General features: G+C 39.6%; 2 protein-coding genes across 2 annotated transcripts; both read left to right on the top strand.

Moving 5' to 3' along the window:
* The first annotated feature begins 9 nt into the window (after window positions 1-9).
* LOC105924883 (gastrula zinc finger protein XlCGF17.1) lies at window positions 10-1,749 on the top strand. The gene is made up of 2 exons (XM_036131972.1): window positions 10-227; window positions 291-1,749. Exon 2 carries the CDS (start codon window positions 354-356, stop codon window positions 1,473-1,475), a length of 1,122 nt encoding a protein of 373 aa, XP_035987865.1. The 5' UTR covers window positions 10-227; window positions 291-353; the 3' UTR covers window positions 1,476-1,749.
* Window positions 1,750-7,809: 6,060 nt separating this feature from the next.
* LOC105924714 (zinc finger protein OZF) lies at window positions 7,810-13,754 on the top strand. Its single transcript, XM_036131928.1, has 3 exons — window positions 7,810-8,021; window positions 8,100-8,278; window positions 11,280-13,754. Exon 3 carries the CDS (start codon window positions 11,355-11,357, stop codon window positions 12,846-12,848), a length of 1,494 nt encoding a protein of 497 aa, XP_035987821.1. The 5' UTR covers window positions 7,810-8,021; window positions 8,100-8,278; window positions 11,280-11,354; the 3' UTR covers window positions 12,849-13,754.
* The last annotated feature ends 2,329 nt before the right edge of the window (window positions 13,755-16,083 follow it).

The following is a 16,083-nucleotide window of genomic DNA, read 5'->3' as shown; positions in this document are numbered from 1 at the left end:
AACCAGAACCTGAACAGATTAAACAGGAACAGGAGGAACCAGAACCTGAACAGATTAAACAGGAACAGGAGGAACCAGAACCTGTACAGATTAAAGAGGAACAGGAAGAACCAGAACCTAAACAGATTAAAGAGGAACAGGAAGAACCAGAACCTAAACAGATTAAAGAGGAAAAGGAAGAACCAGAACCTGAACAGGAGGAACCAGAACCTGAACAGATTAAACGGGAACAGGAGGAACCTGTACAGATTAAAGAGGAACCAGAACCAGAACCTGTACAGATTAAACAGGAACAGGATCTCTACAGTAATCAGGAAGATCAGCTTCTACTAAAGCAGGAGACTGACAGCTTTATGGTGACCCGAAAAGACGACAGAGGACCAGAACTAAACAAGAACCAGCTCCCCTCTCCAAACTGTCCTGAAGCGGAGAACCAACAGGGAGGCCACCAGGAAGACTCTGGGTCGGGTCTGCAGCCAGAGAAGAGACATCAGGACACCAGGACCCACAGGGACAGTCTGCAAAATCCAAAATCAAAGCGCCATAAAAAATGTTTGCCCACCTGTGAGGTGTGTGGAAAAAGTTTCACTCAGCTTAGGTACTTAACTGCTCACCTGAGAACTCACACAGGGGGGAAGCCTTTCAAATGTTCGACTTGTGGAAAAGGTTTTATTAAACTGTATAATTTGACTAAACATGTAAGGATTCATACGGGTGAGAAACCCTACCCTTGTGAATTTTGTGATAAATCCTTCAGAACCAGCAGTCAGTGGGATAGTCACACTAGAACCCACACAGGTGAGAAGCCCTTTTCGTGTCTGACATGTGGAAAACGTTTCTATAGACAATACGACTTGACTATCCATGTGAGAACGCACACAGGCGAAAGGCCTTTTTCATGTCAGATTTGTGGAGAACGTTTTATCCGAAAGACCACATTTAAAATTCACGTTAGAGCTCACACAGGAGAGAAGCCGTATGCTTGCAAAGTTTGTGGTTCATCTTTCAAGCTTAGCTATGATTTGGCCCGGCACATGAGAATCCACACAGGTGAGAAGCCCTTCTCATGCGTGACCTGTGGAAAAAGTTTCAGGGTAAGAGGTAGTTTAAATGAACACCTGAGAGTCCACTCAGGTGAGAAGCCTCATCTGTGTTTGACTTGTGGAAAAAGTTTTACTCGCAAGCGTAACTTGATTATTCACGTGAGAACTCACACAGGTGAGAAGCCATATTCTTGTGATGTGTGTGGGAAATCCTTCTCTGACAACACTGTACTGATCAATCACATACGAACACACACGGGGGAAAAGCCTTTTTCATGTCCTGAATGTGGAAAAAGTTTTGCCAAAAAATACACCCTGACCATGCACAAGATAACTCACACGCGTGAAAAGCCACATTCCTGCCAGTCATGTGGTGAGGCCTTCACATCAAGACGTAAACTGACTAAACACGTGTGCAGAGTCAATGCCTAGGTTGTCCTACTAGTGCAGAGGTGGAATTCTTGGAAAATCATAGGTTTGCCTACCATAAATTATTAAAAACATTTCATGTTTTTAAGCAATATAAAAATAAAAGAAACGCAAAAAAGGAATCCATCGGTCATTTGGGCAAAGTGATGCATTAATATTGTGCTGCTGGTACAGTGGTCTGGGCGACAGGGAGTTCGTCCCGCAATTGGCGGGTTGCCAGTACAATCCCCTGCTCTGACTGTCTCAGCCGTTGTGTCCTTGGGCAAGACACTCCCCCTAAATTTCTTGCTGCCGGTGGTCAGAGGGCCTGGTGGTAACGGTGTACAGTATGGCAGCCTCGCCTCTGTCAGTCTGTGGCTACAATGTAGCTCACCACCATTAGGGTGTGAATGGCTGAATCACCGACTGCAGTGCAAAGCGCTTTGGGGTCGTCGGAATTGATAAAGTGCTGTGCTAGTACAAGCCATTTACCATTGTACCAACAGCTAACACCTGGAAACAGATGCAGAGCAGCTGTGTACATAAATCACAAATAACTGACCTCCAGTAAATAGCTACTTAATGACTCATATTTTTTTTACTTCTGCTTCTCAATAAAATGAAACAAATCATCATCTGGACTTCGACCGCCTTTTATTCACCTCATTACTTCGGTTGAATCATGTAACAGACTCTGTGATGCCATGTCAACCAATACAACTTACATTTGTTTCACAGATTGTACCTCTTTTTTGATGTTGTTGATGACAAAAGTTGTTGATGACAAAATTACAGTGTATTATTTTGCTTTCTACATCAGAGCTCTTTAACGTGGGGGTGGTGAGTCCTACAGGGGTCGCAATATTCTCGGGGGCAGGATTCTCGACGCCTGCCCACCCGAACCCCCCCACCCCATTCCATCTGTTAACCCCCAGGCTTCTAGACCCACAGTGTTTGTGGATACATGGAAAATAAGAGAACTGGTGACAGATAAAGAAGAGAATAATCTTTTTATTCCCATGTTTAAATTATTAGTGTGACTACATGTATATTTCATCACTTTTTCACTGCATACATTGGTAGCTAAAGTCATCACTTTTACATTTCTCTCTTTTCATTCTACATGATATTTTTCTAAACTTAGGTTTGCGTATCTTTGACACATTGATGCAACAGTCGAAAATTATGACAGTAAAGCTGAATTTTTCTCAAGAAAAACATCAGTGCTAAAGGGTTGTTTTTTCTGGTACTAACCCATTTTCCAATTTATTTGTTCCTTCATGCTACTTGTAAAATTGCTGCCTTAACGTTATTTTGTTGATCATTTCTTAAAAAATTAAGACTTGATTTATAAAAATCAATTTAAAAAAAAAATCATTTCTACTAAGTCTCTGGCAACCTTTATGAACGTTCCAAATTAAGCCGTGTTTGACAGATATCAGCTTTAATGCGGGTTATATGTGCTGCTTCTCTCCTGTTCTGTAAATGACTTGCTGCAGGTAGAGAGACTAATACTATAAAGGAAAAACCTTCAAAAAATTGTTCAACTAAATCAAACTACTTTTCAGAAATATATTTGGGAAATATGTATGTCCCCTGAGGGGGCGTCCTCCCCAGGATATCCTGGGGAGGACATTGTAAACACTGTGGGGAGGATTAAAGAGTAGAACTTGTTATATTGGTATGTCTGAAATATACACATGAAAGAGGATTTAGACTGCAATATGAAAGATTAAATAAAAGCTTAACTTAAGAGCAAACATAGAAATTTATATAAAAAAAGGAATAACAGAATTAGATTATGAGCATTTTATATACATATATAGAGGGAAATTTGTCTTGATCACATAATCTGTTTTGATAAAATATTGCTTTAACTCTTCCTATTTATTCTGATGAAATACTCTTTTCGTTTTGAGTACACATTTTGATTGAAATTTCTTTTTGTTTGATTGAATAATAAAAAGACAAATTTCCCTCCATACATACGCACAGTTGAGATACGAAACCATCAAGAACCATATTCCATTACTGGTGGTAATGCACACCTCCAGGTTTTTTTTTTTTTTTTTTTTTTTTTTTTTGCCAACCTCTAAGAAGTAGGGGACGAAGAAGAGAAGCCAGAAAGAATGAAGTCTAAAAAGAATATTATGAACAGAGGGAAAGGGAGGAAATCAGAATTATAAATAAAGCACTGTTCTGGTTTTTACAAAGTACAGAACTAATACATAGAATATAGTGAAGTATATAGTTACACATTCATATACAATTAGTGGTGGTATGCTTACACGGGTAGGCCAACAGGAGTCAGGGATGTCAGGGAAACAGGTCTGTAGTAGTTGTTGATGACTTGTTCTGGTTCAGTCTCTTCAGCTGCCTCTTCACCTGACTTCTAGAAACAGAAAAGTGGGAGGGGGAGGGAGAAGCAGCACCTCCTGATTTGGTTGAACACAAACTAGTGGAAGCAGAAGAGTTTATGACTGAGATAGTTGGATGAAACATCTCAGGTGTGACAGGAAAGCTGTGGGTCAAAAAGAGGGTGGGATGTCTGTTTGGCTGGGGGCAGGAGGGGAGCATGGTGAGATTGTTCCTGGACCTAACCTAATGAAGAATTTGTTCAGCTCATTGGCTCTGTCCAGACTTCCATCTGTCCGATCATCTTTCTGCTTGAAGCCTGTGATCTTCTTCATCCATGACCACACATCTCTGATATTGTTCCTCTGCAGTTTACTCTCCAGCTTCTTCCTGTACACCTCCTTGTTGTTGCTGATCTTGACTGTGAACTGCTTCTGTATACTCCTCAATAACTCTCTGTCTCGCTCCCTAAAGGCTCTTTTTTCTTGTTCAACAGTTCCTTCAGGTCACTGATGATCACTCAGTCATGGCATTTATGTCCTGTCCATGTGGCTTGCAAAGAGAAATCCAATCGGTAGTTTCAAAACACCCCTGTAGGGCTTCTTCAGCTTCCTGTGACCACTTTCTCACAGCCCTTTTTGTCACAGGTAGTTTCTTGACAAGGGGTTTATAATCTGACCAGAGAAAAACAAGGTTGTGATCTGATTTACCCAGAGGAGGTCTTGATTTGGAAATATATGAATCCTTGACATTTGTGTAAAACAAACCCAATGTCTTGTTTTCTCTGGTAGAGCAGCTAACTAAACATTGGATGTGTAGCAGAGAGTGAGGCATGATTAAAATCACCGGATATTGCCACAAAAGAATTGGGGTGTTGGGTCTTCGTCTTAATAACAATGGAACTGATGGCATCACATGCATTGTTGGTGACAGCTGAGGGTGGAATGTAAAAAAAACACCAAAACAATACTGAAGAACTCTCTTGGAAAATAATATAGATGAAAACTTACTGCCAATAGTTCAATGTCTGGACTGCAGACACGACGCTGCACATTAATGTGTGTTGGGTGACACCAACTGTTGTTGACAAGCACTGCCAATCTACCTCTTTTCCTTTTCCTGCTGCTCTTTAACTCTCTGTCTGCTCGTATAGTCAGGAAGCCCAGCAGAGAGACGTTGGAGTCGGGGATGTGATCCTGCACCCATGTCTCAGTAAAACACATAATGCTGCAGTCCCGATGCTCTTGCTGAGTCCTCATCAGGGCTTGAAGTTCTTACATCGATCTCACATTGCCCATGATGATGATGGCTGAGATGGTTTGAACTGCCACAGAGCGTCCCATACAAGAATAAACAGTTGTCCAAAAAAAATTTTCCAAGAAAAGCAGGAAGGAAATTTTGAAAAAAAGAAAAAATCTCAATGAAAGTTACAGAGCTACTTCAACGTGCTGCCACCTTGAGCGGCGCAATTCTAGAACTAGATAGGATGCAACATTTGAAACAAATCCAGTAGTGAAATGTCCTCGCTCCTAAATATTCCACAGTCAACTGTCAGTTGTATCATAAGAAAATTAAAGTGTTTGGGAACGACAGCAACTCAGCCACAAATTGGTTGGCCACGTAAACTGTTGGAGCGGGGTGAGCAGATGCTGAAGCACATATAGCAAAGAGGTCGCCAACTTTCTGCAAAGTCAATCACTACACACCTCCAAACCTCATGTGGCCTTCAGATTAACTCAAGAACAGCATAGAGCTTCATGAAACGGGTTTCCATGGTCAAGTAGCTGTATCCAAGCCATACATCACCAAGTGCAATGCAAAGTGTCAGATGCAGTTGTGTAAAGCAGTGGTTCGCAAGCTTTTTGTGCCCAAGGCACACCAAAGGGCAAGTAAAAATCTGAACACCTATTGTGCAAACAATAACTTAACTACATAGTTCTTGATTACATATTTCAAAAATTAACTTTAAGCTTTATCAAAGCAGCAACACACCCATTTAAAACAGACAGGTCACAAAAATTCAGCACCCGGAACTGTCAGTGCAAGGAAGCTGCACTGTCCATGGTCCTGACCTACAAATAATCAGCATTTACAATCAGTATTGAAACATGTGCTATAACAAACATTTACACATACAAATATTTTGCCTAATTACATTAGTGGGATACATATGCCTGTCGGAGTGCGCAGATTTTTTAAATACTTGGTGCCACTCGCAAGTCCTCTTAAACAGAGAGCAGTGACCTCCTGCTGTTCTTCATGTAAATCAGAGCAGTGAAAGCTAACTCACACAGGTAGGTAGTGGGGAGAAGAAGAAGTTGCTCAGTCACGCAGTGAGAGATGCTTGGGTACTCTGATGCAGAAGCCAATCAAAACTGATCCATTGGGAGCTCAATGAATTTGAGTTGCAGTGTACGGTCCACGCAGATCTCTGCACACTCCTCTCTCTCTTTCATGGTGAGCTTTTCTGCAGGGGATACTTGGTTGAATGGGTCTCAGATCCAGCCATGGTCCTTGATGTCAGGCACATGTGGAAAATAGCGCTCAAACGTCTCTTTTAAGGTCAGAAGGTGTTGGGCATATACTAGCTGCCTGTGGCACAGCTGATGCCAGCGGGAACATTTCCATGGAGCCCTGTAGCAAAGCCTCGCGCTTTAGTAAGTTTGTTCATAATTCCCCAATTCTTGTCTGTGGATGATAAAATGTTTTCATTCTTTCCCTGAAGCTTGGCATTTAACTAGTTGAGATTCCCATATATGTCTGCAAGGTAAGCCAGCCTGGCGCACCACCTCTCATCCGTGATCTTGCCCAAATGTGGGACAGCGTGTGAAAACTGCAGCAGTTCTTCCCAAAGCTCATAAAGACAGGATAGGACTTTCCTCTGTGACAGCCAACGGAACCTCAAGAAAGCACAAGAAAACACTTCATTTTGCCTCTATGTTTTTCTGTTTTAAGGTTGTCCTGCAGCCTTTGACGTCTCACGGTGTTATAATTTCCACCTGCGCAATGGAGCTAACAGTGAAATATGGCGAAGTTTTATATTGCCATAAGATTATTAGAAATGTATCCTTGTCCCAAAATCCCGTGGCACACCCGGACTTGCCTGGCGGCACAGCAGCTACACCGTTTGGGAACCAACGGTGTGAAGCACGCCGCCACAGGACTCCAGAGCAGTGGAGACGCGTCCTGTGGAACAAATCATGCTTCTCCATCTGGAAATCTGATGGATGAGTCTGGGTTTGGTGGTTGCCAGGAGAACGGTGCTTGTCTGATTGCATTGTGCCAAGTGTGAAGTTTGGTGGAGGGGGGGTTATGGTGTTGTGCTGTTTTTCAGGAGCTGGGCGTGGCTCCTTAGTTCCAGTGAGAGAAACTCTGAATGCTTCAGCACACCAAGACATCTTGGACAATTCCAAGCTCCCAACTTTGAGGGAACAGTTTAGAACTGGCCTCCTCCAACATGACTGTGCACAAGTGCAAAAAGCAAGGTCCACAAAGACATGGATGGCAGAGTCTGGTGTGGATGAACTTGACTGTCCTGCAGAAAGTCCTGACCTGAGCCCGATAGAACACCTTTGGGATGAATTAGAGGGGAGACTGAGAGCCAGGCCTTCACGTCCAACATCAGTGACCTCACAAACGCGCTTCTGGAAGAATTTGTCAGAAATTCCTATAAACACACTCCTAGTCCTTTTGGAAAGCCATCCCAGAAGAGTTGAAGCTGTTCTATCTGCAAAGGGTGGACTGACGTCATATTGAACCTCTATGGGACTATGGGTCACTTCAGCTCATATGTGAGTCAAGGGAGGCAAGCGAATACTTTTGGCAGTATAGTATATTTTGTTATATTGTCAGAAATTTAGTATTGAAAGAGTTCAGCTAATTAACAATCTCTCCAAGATAAAAATAAGATTAAATCCCTTGGAATTATTACAATGAAATCCATTATCTGATAGCTCTCAAGCTTTGATAAATTATCTTAAAATTACTCGTTTGTTTGAAAAGATACGATGGTTGTTTTTTTTTTTATTTCATCGTTCCAGTCCACACTCCAAATCAGTAGGTGGCGGTAATGTACACCTATAGTTGTTTGCCAACCGCCAAAAACAAAGAAGAAGGAGCTTTTTCAGAGAGTTCAGCGCTGTTCAACATTTCCTGTGACCAAAAAAAACCTTAGACCTGTCTTGTGAGGCCTTAAGCTGCCAACCAGAGAACTGGGTAAGAGACAAAGCTAAAGCCTCCTAGACTCTGACAGCATGTGCAGCTCGTCTTAACCGCTATTTGTCTCCGTTTTAGAAGAAGCGACAGCCTGCGAGGGAGCAGTTAGCATCAGAGCTAACTGAGAAGCTAACGGCCAGAGAAGTTTCCTGTTAGAGGAAAAGGGAAAAAGTGACTTCTCATTGAGAACACTGGACACTTATTGGACTCTGGGCTGTTTGGAGGCTTTTCTCCGAGGAACTAAAGCGAGTCTGACGGTAAGAAGCTTCAACATAACAGTAACTGTTGCATTAACTGTCTGAGCCGCAGCAATACGTGAACGCGTCCGCCATATTGGAAAGGGAAACTGTGACGAATAAAGTACATAATTTATGACACTATCAAAGCAAAGTTGACATTGTTTAAAATGTATTTGTTATGACAACTTGACATTAACAGAGACATGGTTAAGTTTAGGGCTTGACTTGGGATTAGGTTAAATTAAGGGCTTGTCATAACAAAGACATTTTAAACAATGTCAACTTTGCTTTAATAGTGTCATAATTTACCGAATGACAGTTAATGACAACAGTCCTAAACATTCATAATGAATCATTTATCTTCATAACAGGTGTTATGTCATGTTTATGACAGTGTAGTGTCAGTCTTATGTACACCACTTCAAATAAAGTGTTACCGAAAGATGACATGCGGTTAAACATGTCATCACTGGTCAGATCAGGCATGGGAGCAGAGAAAATTACGGAGTCCGACAGTTTTGTTTTTTTAGCAAGTTTACACACCAAAGCAACACTAACTTTAGTGACCTCAAAGTGACGTAAGAGGGTGTCATACCGTGAGCTTGAATAACAATTTACAGAATACGATGTTATCTTTACATGCATGGCCAGCCGAGCCATACATCTGGAGGTGGCTCATTCGTTGACAACTGACTCCTGCATCTATGCCATCGGGCGTTTTGTTACAAATACTTAACCAGATAAACATGGACTTGTGCGTGCTGTACAGTTGAAGACACAAACAGGACAACTGGAAAGACCTATCTCCAAAATATTTCTTCTTCAAGATGCCATTTGAACCAGAATTAATAAAAAAAAAATGCTTGGGCCTACACATTTTGGGGCTCCTGTTTAGATGTTTGTTGAATTGTGCTGTCTACACAAATGGGGCCGATGTGTAGGAGCCATTTCTAATTGTTAGTGTTTAGGTATGGTTTGTTTCTGGTTTATTTGTTTTGGTGGTGGTGTTTTGTTTAGGTTGACACACTGACCTATATTCTGCTCTACCACTGGTGGCGGTGTGCAGGGGAAGGCTTTATAGGTGAGAGGTGAGAGGGCAGAAGGGTTTTGGGTGACGGGAGGTCATACGGCTTTTACCGCTTTCTTTGGCACACAATAGCCTGCGTCCACTGGTTAAATTCTGTCTTATCCATACTCTCCATAATTACCTGTCCATCTCAGTTGTTGTAAAGACGGCCACTCGGATTGTTTGGATTGATTGTTCATATACAAACTGACTTCAAGAAATGGGAACGCCCATACCTTATCTCCCCGTTTGGACATCATTTTGACAGCGCATTAGATCCAAGATTCCCCGCACCCAGAAGCAATTAAAAGGTGGTTGATAGTCGCTACAGCTTGATTGCACAACACATTTGAATCATTTAATGGGACGTTACTGAACTTTTTAAACGTAACAACACGTGCCAACTTAAATAGTGAAAATATTCCTTAAGTGGAGAACTCTCAATAAGGACAGGGACAACAATGGCAAATGCTAATGACAATATAGGAATTCTTTGACAAACTACAAAGTGGTTCTAACTTAAGAAATAAATCAAAGGAGTTTCAAAATAATGTTAGAAGTTTTGGATGTCCAAAGAAAGAAGCTTTGTTTTATGACCGTTTTTATCTGTAGCAAAAATGTTAGCTAAAAATATATGCCATTCCAATCCATAACACTGTTGAAAGTTACTAAAAACTAATAAGTTCTTTGGGAGCTACGTCTACAGCTTTTTAGATATTGATGCAAAACCAACCTCCCTTCATCTGTCCTGTACCAATTAAGACCCATATGATCTGTTAGTTATTTGCAGTAGGCCTGCTTTTTATAAAAGCAATGTTTGTATTTTTAACACTGGTTATGATTTTAATGTTTTAACTGTTTTGCATTCAATTACTATTTACTTGTCTAATGCAGTGTTAGCGATGCCACCCACACAATCTAGTGGCTGCACGGCTTTAAACAACTTGGTTACTCAAAATTTGTGCAGCTAATTTGTGTGCACCAATACTCATCATTTGTGCTTTTAGTGTTTTGTTCTTACATGGTTTAGTGTCTAAGATGTGTTGTAACAATATAAACTTGTCAAACATTAAATTTTATGAGTAGCTATTTGTGTACTTGATTTGGCTATTAGTACATTTTTGCATTAATAAATGTTGACATTCCAAAGGATTGTGCAAATAATTTACTGAAATACAACCATGAGTAAGTTTCTTCAATAGTTACACTCAAATGTAACTTAAAATATGTTAAATTTTTTATATATTAAAATGTTGTCTTTTAAAATAACTAAGTTACTTTATATACAATTTTTGAAGTAATTTTGAGTTATTACGTACAGAAAAAGCAATTTTTCAGTTAATAGAAAAATTACAACATATTTAGGCCAACATGTTCAACCAATCATGGATACCTTTTATAAGTTTTAATGTAGAAATTGGTACAAGCATGATGTTAATAGACTATTCATATATCTGCTGATAGTACACTTTCTTCTTTGCATATTTAAAATTTACCATTAAAAATGTGAATGTTTGAATACTAAAGCATATATTTTCTTTCACCTGGGAACACAAAGAATGTGACCACACATTTCACTGAATGCATTTAGAACAGACTAGCAGTAACTCAGGCTTCCCTTAACAGATCAGTTATACTTAGACAACTTTATTTGTCATTTTGTATGCACAGAGTGCGTACAGAGCGAAATTTTATTGCATACAGCTGGTAAATTACACTAAGTAATTTAATTATTTTAAATTGCAAACTTGCCACATTCTGCAATCGTACCTGCCACTTCATAAATTTATCCCGGTTGTGTGGTGATTTTTTTCAGAGCTTCACGAAAGGATGTCGCTGGGAGGCAGTGACATCTGGTTTAGAATGAAAGTTACACTTTACTTTGTCAATCTAATAAAGTTCTTCTGTTTTTCCCTCCTCAGACATTTCACAATCCTCTTGTTCTCTTGGAAGGTTCTTGCTGATCAATCTGCCAGTGGCCAAGAGAGGAACTTCATTATTAACCTGAAGGAACCAAACACCAAAGACATGAAAGAGGAAGAACCAGAACCTCAAGGAATTAAAGAAGAACAGCGTGGACTGTGTATCTTTCCAGATGAAAAGCAACTTGTTAAGCAGGAGACAGACACCTTTGTTGGGTTTTCTGCTTGTGACAAACTATTTCAAGTTGAACCTGAACAGCAACAGACGAACGTGACAAAGAAGGAACCAGAACTTGTACATATTAAAGAGGAACATGGGGATCTCTGGAGTAATGAGGATGAGGAGCAGTTTGTAGTGAAGCAGGAGGCTGGCACCTTTAAGGTGACTCCTCTGGATTTAAAAGATGACACAAATAACCCTGAAGAGAAAATGAACCAACTTCTCAATGCAGACTCCCCTGAAGGTGAGAAGCAACATCAGCAGGATAATAATCACGAAGAGTCGGGATCAAACACAAATGAAGAGCTAAAGCGTAAAAAGAGACGAGAGAAAACCAAAGATCACAGTGATGGTTCAAAACTAAAAAGACATAAGACCAATAAACCTTGTGAAGTATGTGGTAAATGTTTCACTAAATGTAGATGTTTGACTAGTCGCTTGAGAGGAGATACAGTGGAGAAATCTTTCCTCTGTGTGCTTTGTGGAAAAGGTTTCCCTGGGAAAAGTAAGTTGAGTATCCACATGAGAGCCCACACAGGGGAGAAGCCTTTCTCCTGTCCAACCTGTGCAAAACATTTTTCCTGTAAAGATAGCCTGACTATGCACATAAAAACTCATACAGGCGAGAAGCCTTTTTCTTGTCCAACTTGTGCAAAAGAGTTTTCCCGTAAAGATTACCTGAGTAAACATGTAAGAACTCATACAGGTGAGAAACCTTTCTCCTGTCCAATTTGTGCAAAAGAGTTTTCTCAGAAAAGTAATCTGAGTAAGCACATAAGAACTCATACAGGTGAGAAACCATACGCTTGTGAAATGTGTGATAAATCTTTCAACGATGGTAGTAGTCTGACTTGTCACATTAGAACTCACACAGGTGAGAAACCTTTTTCTTGTCCAACTTGTGCAAAAGGGTTTTCCCAGATAGCTCACTTGAATATGCACAAAAAAACTCATATGGGCAAGAATGTATTCTCATGTGTGAACTGTGAGAAACTGTTCTGCAACCAAAGTAATTTGATGCGTCACATGAAAGCACACACGAATGAGAAACCACATTCCTGTAAAGTCTGTGGTAAAACTTTCTGTAAAAAAAGTAATTTAAACGTTCACATTAGAACGCACACAGGTGAGAAGCTTTATTCTTGTAAAGTCTGTGAAAAGTCTTTCATTAAAGGTAGTCACTTGGCCGCTCATATCAGAACTCACAAGGGTGAGAAGCCACATTTTTGTAAAGTCTGTGGCAAATCTTTCAGTAAAAGAATTTATTTACCTGTTCACATGAGAACTCACACAGGTGAGAAGCCATATCATTGTGAAGTGTGCGATAAATCTTATATTTCTTGTAGTAATATGAATAAACATATGAGAACTCACAGGTGAGAAGCGATATGCTTATAAAGCGTGTGCTCTGAAACAGAAACCCACAGACAAGCCTTTCCTGTGTCTGATGTGTAGAAATGTTTCTCCAAGCAAAACAACTGTCCATGTGAGAGTCCATGGCGATGACAGACCTCACTCCTTAGATACATATTAAAATCAATGACTTATAAATTAGCCAAATAAAATAAAAAATGGAGCATAATAAAACAAATAAAGCCACAGAATAGCGCAAAATAGGCAACTGTGACACATGCATATGCTCTTTTTGAAGACAGGGCAAATCAGCAATGGTGATGGTAAAGTGGTGAATTGGAGCCAGACTGTGCTTGCACACAATGCAGCGTTTGAATGTGGAGCGTTCCATCAGCTTCCTAAAATGCTTTTAGCAGTGGTTAGTGTGGGGTTCGTCATCGTCGGGGGTGGGGGCGTGACCTCTTATTCCTTCTGGTCTCACAGCCTGAGAAGGAATTTAAGAAAGCCTGAAAACGTCTTCAGCTGTTTTGGCCCATGTAAAGGCTGCCTGAACTTTGTGAGTGGAAATGTCATGCATTCAACATGCAAACTCAGATGCTGTGTGAGCAGAACCACAAATGGGATGCAATGTTTGCACAGAATCACAGGCCAGTTGCTATTCCTGAACTCCCAGGTGGGAGGGTATAGATCTTGTAGAAGTTGAAGCTTGGCTTTGACAGAATTGACCACAAATTTAGCTGTTTGGATTCGCGATTGAAACATATCCAGTGAGACGGACAATTACTATGGGTTAGCTAGGAAACAAGTGCCGTTGTCCAAACTGACTCCCTGTGTCAATCTTGGAAGGCCAGCAATCTCAATTTCTCCTGGATTTTATGTAAACAGGCTCTGCCCCCACTTTCTATAACATCTGTGACCTGGAACGGAGGACTACTGTTCAATTCATGAAACATGTCATCTCAAGGCACTTTACAAAGTCAAATTCAATCATATTATACAGATTGGGTCAGATTATACACATTTGTCAAAAATGTCCTATATAAGGTATTATATAGGACATTTATATATAGGACATACACTACACTGAAGTAGTTCTGAACCGGTTTGAAAGGAGAAAAATGTGACTAGGACATTGTTGATGGAGAGGAAAGATTGTTTATAGGGAATGTTACTTCCATCCCAGGTGACAAGTGAGAATGATTTAGGGTGATTTTACAGTAAATATCTTATAACTCCTTTAATGTATGAATAGAAACAATTACGCTTTGAATGTTAGCTAGAAGTTTGTTACAGTGAAACTAAAGAGGTCTAGTGATGTTTTCCTTAGTTATTGTAATTTTTTTCCTATGTAATATTTTACTCTAATGTTTTTCTGTGCATGTACAGGACTTTGAATCATCTTGTTAATGAAAAGTGTTATTTAAATAAACTTGCCTACACACAGATTTCGGTCCTGATTATTGGTTACTAGCTGAAGCACCTGAAGCTGTGTGCTAACTTGATGGGTTCTCTGTTGGTCCAAAAAATATAACTTATTACTTCATTGGAAATACCTGGTGTGCATGTGCATGGTTTAAATCAGATTTTTGTTTTTATTTTTGAGTATGCCATTTTAATTTTATCGGTTTACATCTACTTCTACACAAAGTATAAATGACAATCCAGAATATGTAGACAGAACTATAAGACAAGCATGTTAACAGTTTATTGAGAATAAAAGGTTTATTTGGGGATGAGTTACCTTTTAATAAATCATCCCAAGTACTTTGTTGTAAGGAGGAGAGGATTCAGCACTGTTTAGTTCTGCCACTTCCTCCTTACTACGGTCTGGACTTATTTATTATTAAACATATTTATATATATTAATTTCCATGGCCCATCTGATAAATGCCTACATTTACAAAATAGTAAAAATGCATATTGACATGGACTCCTTATTGATTTATATGAAATGACATATGAACAAGGAAGAAAAAAGAAACACTAACGTAGGAGAGGTCTTTGGTCCCGAAAAACAAACCAATACATTTTAATTTGCTGATACAATACAAACCAATGAACTGTAAACATTTTTTATTTTGTTTTAAATGTTTGATTAAGAAATACAAATGGCCCTCAATTTACAGAACAATGTAAATGTTAGGAAGGTAAAGTAACCTTGCCTGCCAGCTGAATTCTCGCAATATTTGTGCGTTCAGAAACACAAGAATCCATCATGTTCTGCTCCCACTTCAACCATCTGTGACCGAATCAAAAAAACGCTACCTAGACAAGATGGGGTGGGGTTGTAACCTTGTATGATAGTCTACTGGAAGGGAAAGAGTCTTTACAAGAGATGGCCATATCCCAGACTGCAGGAATTAAAAGTGACATAAAAAAAATCCTGTTGGATGATGTGTTCTGGGAAACATTGACATCATATTCTCATTTTATGCTGCAGCTTTTTTTCAATGAGAGATGTTTTCAGTGTCACTGAGTTCCTTCAGCTATGATGTCACTACAAGATGGCACTGTTTTGCCGTCGGGGGCGGGGCTAAACTGAAGGCCCCTTGATGGAGCTGGGAATTAAAATGGTTGAAACTAATCTCTGGAATGGCTATTTATTCTCCAAACCTGGATTTACTACCTTTGTAGCAAGGAAATAAGTTAAATCATCCAACATTAGAAACTCTAAAGCCACGCTGGGAAAAAGAGGGGATTATAAGCTTTGGAGGGTAATTAATAAAAATGCAGAAGAATTGCAAATAAACAATCTAATAATTAGTCCAACAGTACCATTACCAGCAATATCAACATGAATTTTACCGGATGCATAGTAGACTTAACACTTTTATACAAGAAGGATAAAGGATTCACTATTTTATTGAAATACAGTACAGATATATACAAACAACTATAATTATGTACAGATATACACAGATGCATCAAAAACATCCAACTGGGGATATCAGGATTTCATATAAAAACAAAGATAAACGAATTACAAATGGGTTGTCAGTATATACAGGGGAAATATTAGCATTACTATTAGCAGTACAATGGATAGAAGAAATAACAACTTTAAGAACATTTTTTTTTTCAGACTCCAGCTCAGGACTAAGTAGTTTACATTTCAGCCAGTCAGAGAGCAGACCAAGCATTTTATTAGAAATACAACAATGATTATTTAGAACACAGATGATGAGATTAACAGTTATATTTCTTTGGGTACCAGCACATATTGGGATTAAAGGAGATGAAATAGCAAATGAAGCAGACAGGG

Source organism: Fundulus heteroclitus, unplaced genomic scaffold, assembly GCF_011125445.2.
Source record: "Fundulus heteroclitus isolate FHET01 unplaced genomic scaffold, MU-UCD_Fhet_4.1 scaffold_46, whole genome shotgun sequence".
In the NCBI taxonomy this organism is placed as follows: Eukaryota; Metazoa; Chordata; class Actinopteri; order Cyprinodontiformes; family Fundulidae; genus Fundulus; species Fundulus heteroclitus.
This window is presented reverse-complemented; position numbering and strand designations above follow the sequence as displayed.